The 21639-nt window shown below is 50.2% G+C and overlaps 2 protein-coding genes across 3 annotated transcripts in view; one reads left to right on the forward strand and one right to left on the reverse strand.

The window, feature by feature from the left end:
• The window catches only part of LOC119959603 (zinc finger protein 774-like), a 1152970-nt gene that overhangs the window by 316584 nt on the left and 814747 nt on the right, over positions 1–21639 (forward strand). The gene's annotated exons all lie outside the window — the stretch shown is intronic.
• On the reverse strand, positions 628–21142 carry LOC119959613 (zinc finger protein 239-like). Of its 2 annotated transcripts, none has more exons than XM_038787811.1 (2): positions 21030–21142; positions 628–1615 (listed from the first exon to the last, which is right to left on the reverse strand). In XM_038787811.1, the coding sequence occupies exon 2, from the start codon at positions 1522–1524 to the stop codon at positions 787–789; it is 738 nt and encodes a 245-aa protein (XP_038643739.1). In that variant the 5' UTR covers positions 1525–1615; positions 21030–21142; the 3' UTR covers positions 628–786. The 2 variants fall into 2 exon arrangements, with proteins under 2 accessions (XP_038643739.1, XP_038643741.1); XM_038787813.1 differs by lacking the exon at positions 21030–21142 and adding an exon at positions 1771–1968.

Raw genomic sequence — 21639 nt, forward strand, 5'->3', positions numbered from 1 at the left:
ACAGATCATACAGGTCAGGATCAAATAATTATGGCTTGTGCATCTGAATAATGAAGGGCAGCACGGTGGCGCAGTAGTTAGCACTGCTGCCTCACGGCGCCAAGGCACAAGGTTCGATCCTGGCTCTGGGTCACTGTCCGTGTGGAGTTTGCACATTCTCCCAGTATTTGCGTGGGTTTCGCCCCCACAACCCAACCATTTGCAGGGTAGGTGGATTGGCTACGTTAAATTGCCTCTTAATTGGAAAAAATAAATTGGATACTGTAAATTTATTTTAAAAAGAGGATTAAAGGACGAGTGGTGCCAGGGCTCGCAAAAATGCAGCCGCCCCCCCCCCCCCCCCTGCTGATGTGTCCCCGAATTGACTGTATTGAACACAAAGATGATTGACTTGACTTTTATCCAGAATAATAAACACTATAACTGGGCTGATGATGATCAGCAGAGACAGACCCAGTTCAATCCGAGATCTGATTATCAGTAAAATCCAATCAGTGTAGTTAGAGGTGAACTCACTGGTGACTCCGGACATGGGATAACTAATCAAATCCATTCCCACTTTCAGACTGGGTGCACCACCTCGCCCCGCTGTGAATTTGCTGGTGTACAGTCAGGTTAATAGTGAACCCAGTCCCACAGTGAGCGTAGGTGATTGATCTCTCATCAGTGTGAACATGTTGATGGGACATCAGTTCCTGGGAACCTACAACACATCCTTCAATCTGTGCATTGAACCTGTCTCTCCTCAGTGTGAACACAGTATTCCGGAAGGATGGCTGAATGAATTCATTCCTTCACTTGGAGCACGAGAGCGGATCTCTCCTCACTGTGAAGCCACTGGTGTTTCAGCAAGATGGATGAACGAGTGAATCCCTTCCCACACACAGTGCAGGTAAATGGCTTCTCCCCAGAGTGAACCCATCTGTGTGACAGTAGGTCAGATGACTGAGTGAATCCCTTCCCACACACAGAGCAGGTGAACGGCCTCTCCCCAGTGTGAATTCGCTGATGTATAATGAGGACAGATGATTGTTTGAACCCAGTCCCGCAGTGAGAGCACCGGAACGGTTTCTCGTCAGTGTGAAGACGCTGATGGTACATCAGCTCCCTGGTACTTTTAAAGCACTTCCCACAGTCTGAGCATTTAAAAGGTCTTTCATCAGTGTGAACTCTCTGGTGTGTCAGCAGGTGGGATGACTGAGTGAATCCCTTTCCACACTTGGAGCAGATGAATGGCCTCTCTCCAGTGTGAATTCGCTGGTGTGTCAGCAGGTGGCAGAACTGAGAGAATCCTTTTCCACACACGGAGCAGGTGAAGGGTTTCTCCCCGGTGTGACTGCGCCGATGAGTTTCCAGGTCAGACGGGGATCTTAATCCCTTCCCACAGTCTCCACATTTCCACGGTTTCTCCCCGTGCGACAAGCGTTTGTGTTTTGACAGGCCAGTTGATCGGCTGTAGCCTCGCCCACACACAGAACACGTGTATGGTTTCTCCCCACTGTGAACGGTGCGTTTTCCTTCCATGTTCAAAATCCGTAAGTTGGGAGGCTCGATCTGATCCTGATGTGATGTTTGATTTTAGTTTTCTGACTCCAAATCCTCATCTTCTGATATCCTGTGAAATTGATTTAAACGAGAAAAAAGGGAGTGAGAGAGAACCCACAAAAACACAAAGGTAGGTTGTGAAATTGAGCTGAATGATTCTGGTCATTTGTGGGTCACTCGGAAAACGGGACCATGAAAACTATTGAATTGTCATAAAAACCCAACTGGATTCACAGCTCCTCCTGTTTCTGGGAAAAGGCCCGGAGCTGCTAACTCAAGCCCTGCAGGCTCTTATTCGGAGCTTGCGGCCTAAACAAAGTATTTCTGAAGCCTTCCCAGCCGGAATGCGGCCTCAATTCCCCGCTGCCCCCGGGGAGCCCATTCCTCCCTCCGCCTGACCGACTCTCGCCCGCGGCACAAACCCTCCCGCCCAGGGCTCAGCAAAATGACACTGCGCATGCTCCAGAGACCCACCAGAACGGCGCGTGCGCATTCGCTTCCTGTCGTCTCAATAGGACATATTCACACCCGCAAGGAATGTTGGGTAGCAGCTTCGCCATTGAATATCCAAAAAGGAAACAGAAGATCATTTTATTAACCTTTTGAAATGCAATAATTGAAAACACATACACATAAATCCGAGTGAATTTGCGCTCTGCTATATTTTATTTCTCAAAGTGATTTAAACCATCTGTTGGAAGACACTCAGCTTTTAAAGCTTTTTTCCACTCCCTTCCTCAAGAGGTGTTGGCTCTGGTTGCGTTTAATTCCACCGTCACTGATTCTTCTTGCTTTCGCTCTCTATCTGAATAATCACTGGTTTTCTAGAATGATAGAGCATAGATGGAAACCATTCAGCCCATTATGCCTGTACTGACTCGTTGGAAGATCTATCCAATTAATTCCACTGTCCTGCTGTCTGAGTCAAAACAATGTGTGTCTGACGCTGTCGTATTGCAAGAGGCGAAGGGAAAGCGTTTTCCAGCTGGTTACTTCTCAGACACATTCATCCCTGTGGTTGAATAGTGCACTAAACAGAGATTAAAGGCTGACTCAAATATAGGCAAAATGTGCTGCAAAATCTCAGCAGGTCTGCCAGCATCTGTGGAAATTAAAAGTGTTTTGAATCCAACATGACATCTTCAGAATTGATCTGCCATAATCACAGAATCACACAGTGCAGAAGAAGCTCTTTGGGCCATCGAGTCTGCACCGACACATACAAAACACCTGACCTGTCGACCTAATCCCATTTACCTGCACTTGGCCCATAGCTTGGGACTGGTGGAGGGCCTGGGATGAATTGAAATGAAATGAAAATCGCTTATTGTCATGAGTAGGCTTCATATGAAGTTACTGTGAAAAGCCCCTAGTCGCCACATTCCGGCGCCTGTTCGGGGAGGCTGTTACGGGAATCGAACCGTGCTGCTGGCCTGCTTGGTCTGCTTTCAAAGCCAGCGATTTAGCCCTGTGCTAAACAGCCCCTATGGGCAGCGGTGTTGATACTGGGAGGAATAGGGTACGAGGGATTGGGACTGGGATGGAAGCAGTGTTGCTACTGGGAGGGCACAGTAAGAAGTCTTACAACACCAGGTTAAAGTCCAACAGGTTTGATTCAAACACGAGCTTTCAAACCTGAGGAAGGAGCTGCGCTCCGAAAGCTCGTGTTTGAATCAAACCTGTTGGACTTTAACCTGGTGTTGTAAGACTTCTTACTGTGCTCACCCCAGTCCAACGCTGGCATCTCCACATCATGGCTACTGGGAGGAATAGAGTACAAGGGATTGGGACTGGTGGAGGACCTGGGATGGGCTGTGGTGTTGATGAGTTGAAGCTTGCGTTCCTTACCATCTGTAAGAAACAGGAAAAGATTCCTATTAAGACGTCGAATGATGCGAAGGATTAAATGAAACTGGGGACAGGGACAACTTTGAGAGAGAGTAAGACGGTGCTGCTGGAGAGAGATGTCGAGTGTCTTCATGTGGCACCACATGGCACTGAGTGTGGCTTTCAGGATGCAGCGAGAGCAGCAGTTGGAAGAATGTTGTATATCCTGGTGGTACCTGTAATCCTGGAGGTTACATGCAGGGTGAAATTTAAGTTGAAATCCCCGTGGGGGAGACTTACCATTTCTCAATCAGTCCCAATCCCTTGTTCTCCATTTCTCCCAGTATCAACACCGCTGCCCATCCCAGGCCCTCCACCAGTCCCAATCCCTCGTACCCCATTTATCCCAATCCCAGCCCTTGCCGCGTTTTCATCATACCCACTGACCCTGACCTGCCCCTCTCTGAGGCTGAGCGTGTTGTTCTCAGCAAAGGACTCAGCTTTGTACCCTTATGTCCCCACCTCAATGAATTCCGGGCTCGACATGATGTTGAACTCTTCTTTCGTTGCCTTTGTCTCCGTGCCCACTTCTTTGGGCAAGAATCCTCCCCCCATTCCACTGATCCTTTCATGTGCCTCCAACATTCTGCCTCCAAGTGGACCCCCCCCCCCCCCCCCCCCCCCCCCCCCGGGCCGGGACAATTACCTGCCCTCGATCTTTTCATTGAGAACTATCGACGGGACATTGGCCGTCTTAATTTTTCTGCCCCCCTCACCCATTCCAACCTATCTCCTTCTGAACTTACTGCTCTTCACTCTGTCAGGTCTAACCCTGACTTTGTCATCAAACCTGCCGACAAAGTGGGTGCTGTTGTCGTCTGGCGCACTGACCTCTACCTCGCAAAGGCTGAGCGCCAACTCTCCGATACTTCCTCTTACCTCCCACCTGGACCATGCCCAGACCACTGAACATCAAACCATTATCTCCAACACTGTTAGTGACCTCATTTCCTCCGGATGCCTTCCCCCTACGGCTTCCAATCTCATAGTCCCCCAACCCCGGACAGCCCGCTTTTACCTACTTCCCAAAATCCACAAAAAGGACTGTCCCGGCAGGCCCATTGTGTCAGCATGCTCCTGCCCCACTGAACTTATTGCCTCTTATCTTGACTCCATCCTCACTCTTCTGGTCCATTCCCTCCCCAGCTACATCCGGGATTCCTCTGATGCCCTGCGTCATATTGACAGCTTCCAGTTCGTGGGCCCTAACCGCATTCTATTCACCATGGATGTGCAATCCCTCTACACCTCCATCCCACACCAGGATGGCCTGAGAGCCCTTCGCTTCCTTCTCGAAAAGAGACCCGGACAATCCCCATCCACCACCACTCCTCCGCCTGGCTGAACTCGTTCTATCTCTCAACAACTTCTCCTTTAACTCATCTCACTTTCTCCAAATCAAAGTTGTAGCAATGGGTGCCCACATGGGTCCTAGCTATGCTTGCCTGTTTATGGGGTATGTGGAACATTCCTTGTTCCAGGCCTATCCGGGCCCCCTGCCACAACTCCTTTACCGATACATTGATGACTATTTTGGTGCCGCGTCATGCTCTCACCCGGACCTGGAAAAATTCATCAACTTCGCTTCCAGTTTCCACCCCTCCATCACTTTCACCTGGACAATCTCAGATACTTCCCTTCCTTTCCTTGATTTTTCTGCCATTTCCGGCAATAGACTATCCATTAATATCCACTACAAGCCCACTGACTCCCACAGCTATCTGGACTACAGCTCTTCACACCCTACACCCTGTAATGACTCCATCCCTTTCTCTCCACTCCTTCGCCTCCATCGTGTTTGTTCTGACGATGCCACTTTCCAAAATGGGGCTTTGAAAATGTGTTCCTTCTTCCTCGACCGTGATTTCCCACCTACAGTTGTGAACAGGGCCCTCAACAGTGTGCGGTCCATCTCCCGTGCCACTACCCTAGCCCCCTCCACTCCCTCCCAGAACAAGGATAGAGCCCCCCTCGTTCTCACAATTCATCCCACCAGCCTCCGTATGCAAAGCATAATCCTCTGCCATTTTCACCAACTCCAGCGTGATGCCACCACCAAACACATCTTCCCTTCACTCCCTCTGTCAGCATTCCGCAGAGACCGTTCCATCCGAGATAATCTAGTCCACTCCTCCACCATACCCAGTACCTCTCCCATCACCCATGACACCTTCCCATGCAATCGCAGAAGGTGTAACACCTGCCCCTTTACCTCTTCCATGCTTCACATTCCAGGCCCAAAACACTAATTCCAGGTTAAGCAGCGTTTCACTTGCACCTCTTTCAATCTGGTCTATTGCATTCGCTGCTCCCAATGTGGTCTCCTCTATATCGGAGAGACAAAATGCAGACTGGGAGATCGCTTTGCTGAGGATCTTCGGTCTGTGCACATTCAGGATCCTGACCTTCCTGTTGCATGCCATTTTAACAAAAGACCCTGCTCTCACTGTCTTACCATTTATTTATTTCCTGCACCTTTCTCCTCTTTGCTTCCCCCTTCCCCTCCCCCCCAGTTCATCCTCTGATGTTAGGTTCCCTGCTGTTTGATCTTTCACATCTTTTGTCCTCTCTGGGGACTGCCATTAACACTCTTTCACCTTGGTATCTGTCGCCATTAGCACCCGGTTTCCCTGGGTTTCTGTGGCTATGACTCATCTTTCATTCTCACTCCACAGTATAAATATTTCCCACTCTCTCTGTCTGTTAGCTTTGACAAAGAGTCATCGGACTCGAAACGTTAGCTCTTTTCTCTCCCTCCAGATGCTGCCAGACTTGCTGAGATTTTCCAGTATTTTCCCTTTCGTTTCAGATTCCAGCATCTGCAGTAATTTTATTTTATCCTGCTTCAGACAGTGGAGGGTGGTTCACATCAGAGGATGGGGAGAGGGGATACTAATTAAGAGCTTACACTTTACACTCAAATCAATGAGGAATCTGATCTCTGGCAAGGAAGGAAACCCTGGCAGGTGGGTGGGGAGGATTCACAAACACCCGCTGGAGGTCCCAAACCCCCAATAAGACCCATTGGTTTTATTGTCAGTCTGCAGACAGGAGCTGGAGAACTGAACCCAGGCAGAGGAGAGGGAGGGAGAAAACTGGGAGTGGAGGAAAGAAATGGTGCAGATGGTGAGATGGGTTTGGATTTCAGTCCAGGGAGGAGGGAGAGTGTGTGGGACGGGGATTTACAGCTATGGGGGAACAACAGAGAAACAAATGTTCCAGAAAACTAGAATTGTCTCTTCAAAATTTCTATCCTATCCTGGACTGACAGTGAAGACTTTTGTAAATTCCTTTTATAGATTGAGCGAGGAAACTGTAACGGAACAATCTCTGAAAAAGATTGAATCAGGACCTGAATATCAAAGTGGAATGAGAAACAATTGTTCCATCTGAAATAAATATTTAAAACATCAATGTGGCAGGAAAAGCATCGAGATACACACGAAGCTGAATGAGAGAGTTCCAGTGAACTGACTGTGAAAAGAGCTTTAACCAGTTACACAGCCTGAAAAAACACACCATTCACAGTGGGGAGAAACCATACACCTGTTCTGTGTGTGGATGGGACTTCAACTGATCATCTAACCTGGACAGACACAAGGACTGTGAGACGGGATTCAAATGCCCATCCATGCTAGAAACTCATTGTCACAGTCACACCGGGGGAGACCATTCACTTGCTGTGTGTTGCAAGGGATTCACCAAGTTATCCAGTCTCCAGTCACACCAGCTCATTCACACTCAGGAGAAACCATTCAGCTGCACTTTCTGTGGAAAGAGCTTCAGACAGTCAGGCACCCTCATTACACACCGGCGAGTTCACACAGGGGAGAGGCTGTTCACCTGCTCCTTGTGTGGGAAGGGATTCACAAAATCATCCAACTTGCTGACGCACAAGCAAATTCACACTGGGGTGAGGCCATTCGCCTGCTCTGATTGTGGAAAAGGATTTACCGATTCATCCTGCCTCCTGTCACACCAACAAACTCACACTGAGAAGAGACCATTCAGCTGCACATATTGTGTAAAGAGCTTCAGGAGTTTACACCTCATTTCACACCAACGTGTTCATACCGGAGAGAGACCATTCACCTGCTCCGAGTGTGGGAAGAGTTTCATTAATTCGTCCAACCTTTTGGCGCACCAACTAATTCACAAGTGATTGCAGAGATTGGATTCTTCTCTTAATCATTACTGGTTTGTACATTACACACAGAGACACCTCCATTATCCACCAGAAAGAAGGGGAATGGGAATTGGCAGAGAAGCGAGAGTCTCTAAATGTTACCCTTCCCGTCTGGAACAGATGCCCCTGAGCACGGGAATGGTGACACGTTCAATTCAAGTACTGGACTGTAAGAAATCACCGTCTAATAATCTAAGGTTTCGAAGGATGAGGGTGGGATCTTCTTGAAACTTACAGGATACTGAGAGGTCTCAGTAGAATGGAGGGGGAGAGGATGTTTCCACTCGTAGGAGAACTACAACCAGAGGGCACAGCCTCAGATTGAAGGTATGATCTTAAGAGATGAGGAAGAAGGGCAGCAGGTGGCGCAGTCACCCTGCTGCCTCACAGCGCTGAGGTCCCAGGTTCGATACCGGCTCTGGGTCACTGTCCATGTGGAGTTTACACATTCTCCCCGTGTTTGCGTGGCTTTCGCCCCCACAACCCAAAGATGTGCAGGTTAGGTGGATTGGCCATGGTAAATTGCCCCTTAATTGGAAAAAAATGAATTGGGTACACTAAATGTAAAAAAAAGCAGAAAAAAAGATGAGGAAGAATTGTTTCAGCCAGAAGGTGGTGAACCTATGGAACTCTTTGCTGCAAAAGGCTGTGGAGCTCAAATCACTGAGTATCTTTAAGACAGAGATCAATGAATGAAATGAAATGAAAATCGCTTATTGTCACGAGTAGACTTCAAATAAATTTACTGTGAAAAGCCCCTGGTCGCCACATTCCGGCGCCTATTCGGGGAGGCTGTTATGGGAATCGAACCGTGCTGCTGGCCTGCTTGGTCTGCTTTCAAAGCCAGCCCTGTGCTAAACAGCCCCAGGTCAATAGGTTCTTGATTAATACGGGGATCATAGGTTATGAGGAGAAGGCAGGAGAATGGGCCTCACGGTAGCATGGTGGTTAGCATCAATGCTTCACAGCTCCAGTGGTCCCAGGTTCGATTCCCGGCTGGGTCACTGTCTGTGTGGAGTCTGCACGTCCTCCCCGTGTGTGCGTGGGTTTCCTCCGGGTGCTCCGGTTTCCTCCCACAGTCCAAAGATGTGCGGGTTAGGTGGATTGGCCATGCTAAATTGCCCATAGTGTAAGGTTAATGGGGGGATTGTTGGGTTACGGGTATACGGGTTACGTGGGTTTAAGTAGGGTGATCATTGCTCGGCACAACATCGAGGGCCGAAGGGCCTGTTCTGTGCTGTACTGTTCTATGTTCTATGTTCTAATGGGGCAGATTCGACGGGCCAAATGGCCTAATTCTGCTCCTATGTCTTATGGTCTTATGAAGACAGATTCCACAGCAGCTTGCTGGCTGACAAACACAGGATAGGTCTGTATTCTAAAGACATGTCTCTAGCACAGGCGCTGGAAAAGTCATTTCTAAGCTGAATACAATTGGATCTCGTGACCCACAGTAAACCAACTATCTGCGGTTTGACTCCGTAAAGATTAAAACTGGCTTTCAAGAGAAAAATATTACTTTGCTAGGAACATAATTTCAAAGTAATACTTCAACACATTGGCTTCTGCCAGTTAAACGTTCAGAGGAGACGACCGCCACCAGGTACAGAGACCAGCTCTCACTCTGCATCATCCATTTGTCTGTCCTCTGGGACTGGTGAACCATTCTCACTCCCTGAGCTTCAAGACTCTCTTTCTGAAAGGGCTCCAGCCATGAGTCTGCAGCATGTTGAGCATTTCTTTTTTTTTTTTAAATAATTTTTATTGAAATTTTTCGATACAAACATTTACCCCTACTACATTTTAAATTATAACACAACAAATCCCCCCTGGAAAACTCCTCCCCACGCCCTCCCCCGCGCGCACCCCCCCACCCTCCCCCCCCCCCCCCCCCCCCCCGCGCTACCAGTCTAGCAACCAAACCGTTTTTTCCCTTTCTGCCGATGGCCTCGGGCAGTCATTGCCCGCGACCCCCCGCTGACGTGCTCCCTTCGTTGCTATCCCCCCCCCTCCCTTTCCCCCCCCCCCCTTTCTCCCCGGGTTGCTGCTGTTTCGGCCTCCAGTTCCTATCTCTGATCCAGAAAGTCAAGGAAGGGCTGCCACCGCCGGAAGAACCCCTGTACCGACCCTCTCAGGGCGAATTTGATTCTTTCCAATTGGATGAAGCTTGCCATGTCGTTTAACCAGGTGTTAACACTTGGTGGCCTTGTGTCCCTCCACTGAATCAAGATCCTTCTCCGAGCTACCAAGGACGCAAAGGCCAATATTCCGGCCTCCCCTGCCTCCTGTACTCCTGGCTCCACCCCAACCCCAAAAATCGCTAGCCCCCACCCTGGTTTGACCCTGGTTCCCACCACTCTCGATACCGTCCCCGCCACCCCCTCCCAGAACTCTTCCAGTGCCGGGCACATCCAGAACATATGTACATGGTTCGCAGGGCTTCCCGAACACCTAACACACCTGTCCTCACCCCCGAAGAACCGACTCATCCTAGTCCCCGTCATATGGGCTCTGTGCAGCACCTTAAATTGGATGAGGCCCAACCTTGCGCACGACGACGACGAATTGACCCTCTCTAAGGCATCCGCCCATGTCCCATCTTCTATCTGCTCTCCCAGCTCCGCTTCCCACTTGTCTTTCAGCTCCTCTATCGATACCTCCTCCACCTCCTGCATTATTTTGTAGATGTCCGAGACCTTCCCTTCTCCGACCCAGACCCCTGACAGCACCCTATCACTCACCCCTCTATCGGGAAGCAAGGGAAATCCTTCCACCTGTCGTCTGGCAAATGCCTTCACCTGCAGGTATCTAAACGTGTTCCCCTAAACTTGTAAACACAAGGCCACCAAGTGTTAAGCTCAAATTTCTCCTCCAGCTCTCCCAGGCTCGCAAACCTCCCCTCTATGAACATGTCCCTCAGTTGCCTGATGCCCGCCCTGTGCCAGCTCTGGAATCCCCCGCCAGTGTTCCCCGGGACAAATCTATGGTTCCCTCTCAGTGGCGCCGCCATCAGACCCCCCACTTCCCCCCTGTGTCGCCTCCACTGCCCCCAGATTTTCAGGGTGGCCGCCACTACCGGACTCGTGGTATACCTTGTGGGGGGGAGCGGCCATGGTGCCGTTACTAGCGCCCCCAGGCTTGTATTGCCGCAGGACGCCCTCTCCATACGTTTCCAAGCTGCCCCCTCCCCCTCCATCACCCACTTGCGCACCATCGATGCGTTCGCCGACCAGTAGTATCCGGAAAGATTGGGTAGCGCTAATCCTCCCCTGTCCCTACTCCGTTCCAAGAAAATCCTTCTCACTCTAGGGGTGCCATGTGCCCACACATAGCCCATAATGCTGCTAGTTACCTTCTTGAAGAAGGCCCTGGGGAGAAAGATGGGCAAGCACTGAAACAGAAACAAGAACCTCGGGAGGACCGTCATTTTGACTGACTGCACCCTCCCTGCTAGCGACAGCGGTACCATGTCCCACCTCTTGAACTCCTCCTCCATCTGCTCCACCAGCCTTGAAAAGTTCAGCTTGTGGAGGGTCCCCCAGTTCCTTGCCACCTGCACCCCCAAGTACCTGAAGCTCTTTACTGCTCTCTTAAAGGGGAGCCGCCCAATTCCCTCCCCCTGATCTCCCGGGTGTATCACAAAGACCTCACTTTTACCCACATTTAATTTATATCCCGAAAAGTCCCCAAACTCCGCTAGTATTTCCATTACCTCCGGCATTCCCCCTTCCGGGTCCGCCACATATAACAACAAATCATCCGCATAGAGTGATACCCGATGTTCCTCCCCTCCCCTTGTCAGTCCTCTCCACCCCCCTGAACCCCTCAGTGCCATCGCCAACGGTTCGATCGCTAATGCAAATAGTAAGGGGGATAGGGGGCATCCCTGCCTGGTACCTCGATGGAGCCCAAAATACTCTGACCTCCTCCCGTTTGTAACCACACTTGCCATCGGGGCCGAATACAGCAGCTTCACCCACTTGATAAATCCCTCCCCAAACCCAAACCGTTCCAGCGTCTCCCACAGGTATTCCCACTCCACCCTATCGAATGCCTTCTCCGCATCCAGTGCTACCACTATCTCAGCCTCCCCCTCCACTGCTGGCATCATAATCACATTCAACAGTCTCCGGACATTTGTGTTAAGTTGTCGTCCCTTTACGAACCCCGTCTGGTCCTCATGGATTACCCCTGGCACACAATCCTCTATTCTGGTTGCCAGGACCTTTGCCAACAGTTTGGCATCTACATTCAAGAGGGAGATAGGCCTGTAGGACCCGCACTGTACAGGGTCTTTGTCCCGCTTCAGGATCAAGGAGATCAGGGCCTGTGACATTGTCGGGGGCAGAACCCCCCCCTCTCGCGCCTCATTGAAGGCTCGCACCAGCACTGGACCCACCAAGTCCACATACTTCTTATAAAATTCCACCGGGAACCCATCCGGCCCCGGCGCCTTCCCCGCCTGCATCTGGCCTATCCCTTTAACTAGCTCCTGCAGCTCTATCGGCGCCCCCAGCCCCTCCACCCGTTCCTCCTGGACCTTTGGGAACCTCAATCTATCGAGGAAGTTCTCAATTCCCCCCCTCCTCCTGGGCGGCTCAGACCGGTACAATTCCCTGTAGAAATCCCTGAAGACCCCGTTCACCTCTTGCCCCTTCTGCACTACGTTCCCTCCCTTCTCTCTCACTCCCCCAATCTCTCTGGCTGCATCTCGCTTGCGCAGCTGGTGTGCTAGCATCCTGCTCGCCTTTTCCCCGTACTCATAGGGTACTCCTGTGCCCTTCTCCATTGCGTCTCCGCCTTCCTAGTGGTCAGTAGGTCAAACTGGGCCTGTAAATTGCGCCGCTCCCTCAACAGCCCCTCCTCTGGTGTCTCCGCATATCTCCTGTCCACTTCTATAAGTTCCCCCACCAGTCTCTCCCTCTCCTGCCTCTCCTTCCTTTCTCTGTGTGCCCTTATGGAGATCAGCTCTCCTCTGATCACTGCTTTCAGGGCCTCCCAGACTACCCCCACCTTCACCTCGCCCGTGTCGTTCGTGCCCAGATATCTCTCAATGCCCTTCCGGACCCTTCCGCACACCTCATCGTCCGCCAGCAGCCCCACATCCAGGCGCCACAACGGGCGCTGGTCCCGTGCTTCCCCCAGTTCTACCTCTACCCAGTGTGGTGCATGGTCCGAAATCGCAATGGCCGAGTACTCCGTGTCCTGCACTCTCGAAATCAGCCCCCTGCTCAGTACAAAAAAGTCTATTCTGGAGTACACCCTGTGGACGTGGGAGAAAAAAGAATACTCCCTCGCCCTTGGCCTGCCAAATCTCCAAGGGTCTACCCCCCCCATCTGCTCCATGAACCCCCTTAGCACCTCTGCCGCTGCCGGCCTCCTATTCGTCCTGGAACTCGATCTGTCCAGCCCAGGGTCGAGCACTGTATTGAAGTCCCCCCCCATGATCAGGCCCCCTGCCTCCAGACCCGGAATGAGGCCCAACAGGCGCCTCATAAAACCCGCGTCATCCCAATTCGGGGCATACACATTCACCAGCACCACATTCTCTCCCTGCAGCCTACCCTTCACCATCACGTACCTACCCTCCTTATCTGCTACCACCTGCGCCGCCACGAACGACACCCTCTTTCCCACCAAAATCGCCACCCCCCGGTTCTTTGCGTCCAAGCCTGAGTGGAACACCTGTCCCACCCACCCCCTTCTCAGGCGTACCTGGTCTACTACTCTCAAGTGAGTCTCCTGCAACATTGCCACATCCGCCTGCAGTCCCTTTAGGTGTGAAAAAACCCTTGCTCTCTTGACCGGCCCATTCAGCCCCCTCACGTTCCAAGTAACCAACCGGGTCGCGGAGCGACCTGTCCCTTTCCCCTGTCTATTAGCCATGTCCTGTCCCCTGTTCGCCCCGGGTCGACCCTCCCCTTCTGACCCGTTCCCCATGGCGATGGCCCCCCCCCCCCTCTCTCCTCCCGTTCTTCCCTTCCCGTCCCCGGCCTTTCCAGCAGCAACCCGGTATCCCCCCCTAACCCCCCTTCCCCCCCCCCCCTGGCTAGGACCCCTCCTAGCCGCGGTGTATCCACCATCGTACTCCCGAGAGTCAGCTGATTTTCGCTGACCCGGCTGCCCCTGCCACACTCCGACTCCTCCCGATGTGGGGGGGGAGGGGCCTCCCCCCCCCCCCCTTACCATCCCTCTCTGACCCCGCTTCAGCGCGGGAAAAGCCGCCATTGCTGGCCACACCCCACTCTTCTCTCCTCCCCCTTCCTCCGTCCCGCGCGCGGGAAACAGGGGAAAGCCCGCGCTTTCGCCCGGCCACACCCTACCCTGCCATCTTCAATTCCACCCCCGTCCCCATCCAAGCCCATAAAAAAGCCCCCTTAAAACGAGAGGAAGAAAAAAGAGAAAAAGAAAACCCGCATAACCAACTTGCACCCCCCCCGTCCCGCCTCCCCAACTTAACAATATAACAATATAAATAACAAATCTCAAATAAATACATAAATACATAACTATGCCTGCATAACTAAATAACTACCCAATAATAACGTATTTAACCATCACCCTCCATCGAACAGAACAGTAACCATAACCCTTAAAGAACAGATCAAAAAACAGTAAAAAAAAGCCCCCCCTACAACAACAATAATTAAGGGAAGTTGGCAACGGGAAGAGACACACAAAAAGGAACAAAGAAACCCCCCATAACACAAGTTTCAAAGAAACCAAACGATCCATCAACTTTAACCAAGTTCCGACCTGGCCTAAGAAAGACATGGGCCACTTGATCAGTCAAGGGTACTCGGGCGGCCTCGACCACCGGCGTTCCCAAGTTCTAGTTCAGGTCCAGCTTTTCCTCCCGAACAAAAGTCCATGCCTCCTCTGGGGTCTCAAAGTAATGGTGCTGGTCCTTGTAGGTGACCCACAAGCGCGCTGGCTGCAGCATTCCGAACTTGATCCTCTTTGCGTGCAGCACCGCCTTCGTCCGGTTAAACCGGGCCCGCCGCTTTGCCACCTCCGCACTCCAGTCCTGATATATCCGCACCGTCGAATTCTCCCATTTGCTGCTTTTCTCCCTCTTGGCCCACCTCAGCACTTTCTCCCGATCACAGAAACGCTGGAATCGCACCAGCACCGCCCTCGGGGGCTCGTTCGCCCTAGGCCGCCTAGCCATGACCCGATATGCTTCTTCCAGCTCCAGAGGCGATGGACCGGCCCCCTCTCCCATCAGGGAGCTCAGCATCTCCGCTACATATTTCGGGAGATCAGGCCCCTCCAGGCCTTCTGCTAGGCCCAGGATCCTCAAGTTCTTCCGCCTCATTCGAGTGTCCAGCTCCTCAAAGCGGCTCTGCCATTTCAGGTGGAGTGCCTCGTGCACCTCCACCTTTCCCACGAGGACCGTGGCCTCCTCCTCCCTTGCAGTCATCTCCTGCTGCAGCTCTCTTATCGACGCCTCTTGGGTCGCCTGGGCCCCCATCAGCCTTGTGGTCGTCGCGTTCATGGACTCTAAGAGTTCCACTTTCAGCTCCGTAAAACACCGGAGGAGAGCAGCCTGCTGCTCCTCCGCCCATTTTCTCCAATCTTCTAGTGCGCCACCGGCCGCCATTTTGGTCCTCTTCCCCCGCTTTTTTCGGGGAGCTGCTGCCGCTTTTTTTGTCGCCCCACTCCGAGTACCGACCATAAAGTTGGTCTCACTCTCCTCAGGGAGCCTTCCCCCACCGGGATTCGTCTTTACAGTACCGTCGGGGCCCTCCAATCGGCCCTTAAACACCTTTGTCGCAGGAGCTGCCAAATGTGCGACTTAGCTGGTCATAGCCGCAACCGGAAGTCATGTTGAGCATTTCTAACGTTATGACGATGCCCTGGAATGAGTTGCGTCACCATTCCCACAATGGCGGCCATCAGCAATTAATATTAGTCCCCCACCACCATTATCTCCGATCCTCACTCTTGACTCCATGAAGAGTGAGCTCCAGGTTTTACCAGGCTTTACAGCAGAGTGTGAACCAGTCACCGCTGATGATCCTGAGCTCCAGGTTTTACCAGGCTGTACAGCAGAGTGTGAACCAGTCACCGCTGATGATCCTGAGCTCCAGTTTTTCCCAGGCTGTGCAGCAGAGTGTGAACCAGTCACCGTTGATGATCCTGAGCTCCAGGTTTTCCCAGGCTTTACAGCAGAGTGTGAACCAGTCACCACTGATGATCCTGAGCTCCAGGTTTTCCCAGGCTTTACAGCAGAGTGTGAACCAGTCACCGCTGATGATCCTGAGGTCCCGGCAGTTCTCGAGTCTGTGCCGGGTGTATTCACAACCCATAAACGTTGTCATGGAGACGTGTCTAAACTCGAAGATATTAGCGGACCGACACAGTGTCCCATGAAGCAGTACCCTCTCCCTCCTGAGAGTTCACCAGACACTCAAAACACCGTCCGGTCATTGTTAAAGAAGAGTGGTGTACATAAACAGCAAAAATTAAAAAAATAATTGGTTTGAGGAAGAAGTTTGGAAACAATTGTTATTTAATCTAAAATGCTGACAGCTTCTGTACTGAGAAAAATTAAACAGTAAAATTACAACTGTGAAAAGGTTTATGTTTGATTCCCAAAGGATATGCTTCAGCCTTGAAGGATGTCTGGTAGAAATCCTGTTTGAATTTGGGATCATTTTGAAATGATCCCAAATCATCAAAACATCATCAAAACATCAGGAGCTTTTATAATGGGTTAAAGTGAAAAATAAACAAAATATATTAATGCCTGGAATTAAATGGGGATGTTGGATCTCTGATCTAAAGGGTTTTCTGAGCATGTTGTAGTGGACAGGAATGTTTATCCAGAGCTCATCAATGAGAGAGGATAGGAATTAATGAGACGTCTCAGATTGAGAAGAAGTGAGTGAGGATAGGGAAAGAGACAGGAAAATCACAGCAGCAAATGAATGTAATTCAATGTAACATCTCAATCTGGTATTAATGTACGTTCCAGTGAAAGGAAAGTGTAAATGAGATGAATAAATTGAAAGTATTCTTTTGAAGAAGTTTGTATCTTTGTCAACAATCATTTTTAAAAGGAAACTACATTTGTTATATTACAATCCCCAGCAGCAGCTAGGATACTGGACCGAAACCCCAATATTTTAGTTTATTTTGTAAGGCTGTGCAGAAAGAATACTTTGCAACAGGAGTGATTGCACAAGAAATAGGAATTTGCTATTTTAAAACAAAACTTTATTATTAACACAACATTAAACTCTTTAACATCACAGCCGAAAATAGCTTCCAATTACCCCATAAACAACACAACTCAACACAATAAATACCCTGAATTACCATCTCTATTCCCAAGTAAATAACAAGAAAGGAAACCCCGACGGCTCTCAATCCATCCCACATCCCAATAGCAGAGTAATATTAGTTTGCTGGAACAGATTTGACTCCTGTTAGAACCCCTGCAGACTCTATTATATAATCCCCACAGTACAAAAAGAGGCCATTCGGCCCAACGAGTCTGCACCAACTCTCTGAACAAGCACCCTACCTAGCCACACTTGTTCGCCCTAGCCCTGTAACCCCACCTGGCCTGAACATCTCTGGACACGAAGGGGCAATTTTTGCCTGGCCAATCCACCGGTCCTGCAGATCTTTGGGCTGTGGGAGGAAACTGTAGCACCCAGTGGAAGCCCACACACACACGGGGAGAAAGTGAAAACTCCACACAGACACGGGGAGAAAGTGAAAACTCCACACAGACACGGGGAGAAAGTGAAAACTCCACACAGACACGGGGAGAAAGTGAAAACTCCACACAGACACGGGGAGAAAGTGAAAACTCCACACAGACACGGGGAGAAAATGAAAACTCCACACAGACAGTCACCCAAGGTCAGAATTGAACCCGGGTCCCTGGCGCTGTGAGACAGCTGTGCTAACCACCGTGCCAGCCTGGCTGGATGTCGTTTGGCAAGAATTCTTCAAAAAGCTGTTTCAAATGGTTTGTTTTCCCTTGTCCTCATACAATTCTGCTCTGCATTAAATACTATTACTCTTCTTTAACTATCTTAAAGTGAGAGCAAAATACCTTTCCTGTGGTCCAAATGGTAGCCAGATCAGACCTCAACTCAAAATGCTTTCACAAAATGTCTGAAAACTGTACCACCCAGCAATGACATCATCTCCCAAGCTAAAAACAAATTAACTGCCCAGACTGAAAAGACATTAACTCCCCAGGGATTCCCCCTAGTCAAACAACATTGCATTACCCCAGGGTGAAAACACATTACTCTGGTTAATGTCACCTCTGGCTCCGAAAAGCTTTCTGGTCTTGCAAAACAAGATTATTCTTAAAACATGACAGCAGTCAGACACACACTAACCCAAGCTGTTAACCCTTAAATTGTGAAATATTTATAATGTAATATATCTAAAATCCTGCATTCGTTACAGTGAACCTGGCCACTAACCAAGATACTGGGCAGCACGGTAGCATGGTGGTTAGCATAAATGCTTCACAGCTCCAGGGTCCCAGGTTCGGTTCCCGGCTGGGTCACTATCTGTGCGGAGTCTGCACGTCCTCCCCGTGTGTGCGTGGGTTTCCTCCGGGTGCTCCGGTTTCCTCCCACAGTCCAAAGATGTGCGGGTTAGGTGGATTGGCCATGCTAAATTGCCCGTAGTGTCCTAAAAAGTAAGTTGGGGGGGGGTTTTGGGTTACGGGTATAGGGTGGATACGTGGGTTTGAGTAGGGTGATCATTGCCTGGCACAACATCGAGGGCCGAAGGGCCTGCTCTGTGCTGTACTGTTCTATACTGGGACCATTCATTCAGAGGGAGATAGAACATAGGAATTAGGAGCAGAGGGAGGCAATTCAGCCCTTCGGGCCTGCTCCACCATTCAGTCAGATCATGGCTGATCTCTTCCTGGTGTCAAATCCACCTCTCTACCTGTTCCCCATATCCCTCTAACCTGTTAAGATAAACAAAGATCTCGAGACAGACACCACCTTGAACTTCTGATAAGATCACCTGAAAGTCTATGAATGGGTTGAATCATAGGGAACGTGTGCATGATAATGCGATACCAGTGTGAGTGGGCAGATTTATTTATTAGGCATGGATTAACTAACATGCGGATGTGCATAGTGAGTCTGAGCTGAAGAACAGGTCCCAAGACTTGCTCAGTGGATTGGACACTAGAACATCTCTAATGGTTCCTTCACTTCCCCAGTGATCAGAAACAGTAACTCTTAGGACTCCTTCAAGTTTCTTCCCTGTAATCGAGGTCACACTGATGAACTGTTGTTCCCTGGCTCTGATTTGGAAAATGGGAACGACGTGAGCTATATTCCAATCTCGGAACAATCCCTGACTCTATTGAGCTGTTGACGATATGGGCAAGGGGCTCACAGAGTCAGTCAAGGAGGAACTAGAGAGAGTTTTGTCCCATGGGCGAGTGGAAGAGAGGAAAGCAGCAGAGGCAGCTGATCGGATTGTCTCACTCTTTGTGACAAAGATGCTCCATGAGCTCCTCACACTTGTTGTTGGAGGTGACGGTGGAGGAGACTGGGGAGAGGGAGAGACCTTTAAGGAATGTCCGTAGTGTGCATTTAACACAAATCCGATTTATTTCACATTTATGTAGAATATTAACTCGGCTGAAGTTTGTTAACACAGAAGATACAATGCAGAAGGAGGCCATTCGGCCCATTGAGTCTGCATCGACCCACTTAAACCCTCACTTCCACCCTATCCCTGTAACCCAATAATCCCTCCTAACATTTTTTGGTCACTAAGGGCAATTTCTCTTGGCAAATCCACCTAACCTGAACTTTGGACTGTGGGGGGAAACCCACGCAGACATTGGGAGAAAGTGCAAACTCCACACAGACAGTGACCCAGCAGGGAATCGAACCTGGGACCCACATGCTGTGAAGCCACAGGGCTAATCACCTGTGCTGCCACTGGCAGATATTACTCTGCTAACATCAGCAGAAAGAGAGCACAATGAACATGGTTCATTTCTAGATGTAACTGACAGCAAAATCCAATTACTGTCGTCATTTGTGAATTCGCTGGTGTGCCCGCAGGTTGGATGAATGACTGAATCCCTTCCCACAATCGGAGCAGGTGAACGGTCTCTCTCCCGTGTGAGTTCGCTGGTGTACGGTGAGGTGAGCTGATTCTCTGAACCTAGTCCCACAGTGAGAGCACCTGAACGGTCTCTCGTCAGTGTGAACACGTTGATGGGACATCAGATTGGTGGAACTTCTAAAGCACTTCTCACAGTCTGAGCAATTAAAAGGTCTCTCCTCAGTGTGCGCATGTTGATGGCGTATCAGTTCACTGGAACTTTTATAGCATTTCTCACAGTCCTGGCATTTAAAAGGTTTCTCCTCACTGTGAGTGCGCTGGTGTGCAGTGAGGGTAGACGATGTCTTGAACCTTTTCCCACAGTGAGAGCAACTGAACGGTCTCTCGTCAGTGTGAACACGTTGATGGCGCATCAGTTCCCCAGAACTTTTGTAGCATTTCCCACAGTCTGGACATTTAAATGGTCTCTCAGTGGTGTGAGCTTGTTGGTGTCTCAGCAGAATGGATGACTGATTGAATCCCTTCCCACACTGGGAGCAGATGAAAGGTCTCTCATTCGTGTGAACTCTCTGGTGTCTCAGCACGCTGGATGAGTGAGAGAACCCCTTCCCACAGTGGGAGCAGGTGAATGGCCTCTCCCCAGTGTGAGTGCGTTGGTGGACAGCGAGGTCACTCGATTGCCTGAACGCTGCCCCACAGTGAGAACACTTGAACGGTCTCTCATCAGTGTGAGTGCGCTGGTGTTTGGTGAGGGCGTAAGATGTCTTGAACCCACTCTCACAGCGAGAGCACCTGAACGGTCTCTCGTCAGTGTGAACACGTTGATGGGACATCAGTTCCCCAGAACTTTTATAGCACTTTCCGCACTCTGGACATTTAAAGGGTCTGTCGTCGGTGTGAACCCGCTGGTGTGCCAGCAGGTTAGATGACCTTGTGAATCCCTTCCCACACTCGGAGCAGGTGAATGGCTTCTTCCCAGAGTGAACTCGCTGGTGTCTCAGCAGGTTGGATGAGCGAGGGATTCTGTTCCCAGATTCAGAGCAGGTGAACAGCCTCTCCCCAGTGTGAACTCGCTGGTGTCTCAGCAGGTTGGCTGACTGAGTGAATCCCTTCCCACAGTCAGAGCAGGTGAATGGTTTCTCCCCAGTGTGAATGCGGCAATGCTTTTCAAGATGAGATGGCGATCGGAATCCCTTCCTACACACTCCACATTTCCACGGTTTCTTCCCAGTGTGACTGCGCTTGTGTATCAACAGGTCAGATGATCGTCTGAATCCTCGTCCACACACAGAACACGTGTTCAGTTTCTTCCCACTGGGAATGATTCCTTTACCTGCCATGTTCAAAATCCGATAATATTCCGGTCCCAATAAAACGGGTGATTCTGTCTGATCCTGATGTGATGTTTGGTTTCAGTTTCCTAACTGCAAATCTCCTCTTCTAATATCCTGTGGAATTGATTTAAAACAGAAAATACAGAGTGAGAGAACGCACAAAAACACAAAAGCAGGTTGTGAAATTGAGCTGAATGAATCTGGTCATTTGTGGGGCTGACACTGGGAAAAAGTGACCATGAAAACTGCTGGATTGTCATTAAAAAACCAGCTGGTTCATAAATGTCTTTCAGGAAAGTAATTCTGCCACCCAGTCTTGGCCCACACAGGATTCTGGCCAATATGTGGGAGAAGAGGACAAGAGAGAGAAGGGGCCATGTGTAAGAACCAAGGGGCAAAGGAGGATTTTATTTATCTCGAGAGAATTTTGACAAACCCACAACCTGACCACCCAGAGGACCAGGGTATCAGGTGGATGTGAAAACCATCACCTCTAGGTTTTCTCCAACTCACACACCGTCCTGACTTCTGTGACATCCAGTACTAGATGAACAGATATTTCCTCCAAATAAATATTGGGAAGACTAAAGACATTATCATCAGTCCCCT

The sequence above is a fragment of the Scyliorhinus canicula genome, unplaced genomic scaffold, assembly GCF_902713615.1.
Source record: "Scyliorhinus canicula unplaced genomic scaffold, sScyCan1.1, whole genome shotgun sequence".
Taxonomy (NCBI): domain Eukaryota; kingdom Metazoa; phylum Chordata; class Chondrichthyes; order Carcharhiniformes; family Scyliorhinidae; genus Scyliorhinus; species Scyliorhinus canicula.

Bases quoted from the DNA above. Each gene is read 5' to 3' on its own strand.
- LOC119959613 (XM_038787811.1), bottom strand. From the start codon at position 1,524: ATGGAAGGAAAACGCACCGTTCACAGTGGGGAGAAACCATACACGTGT.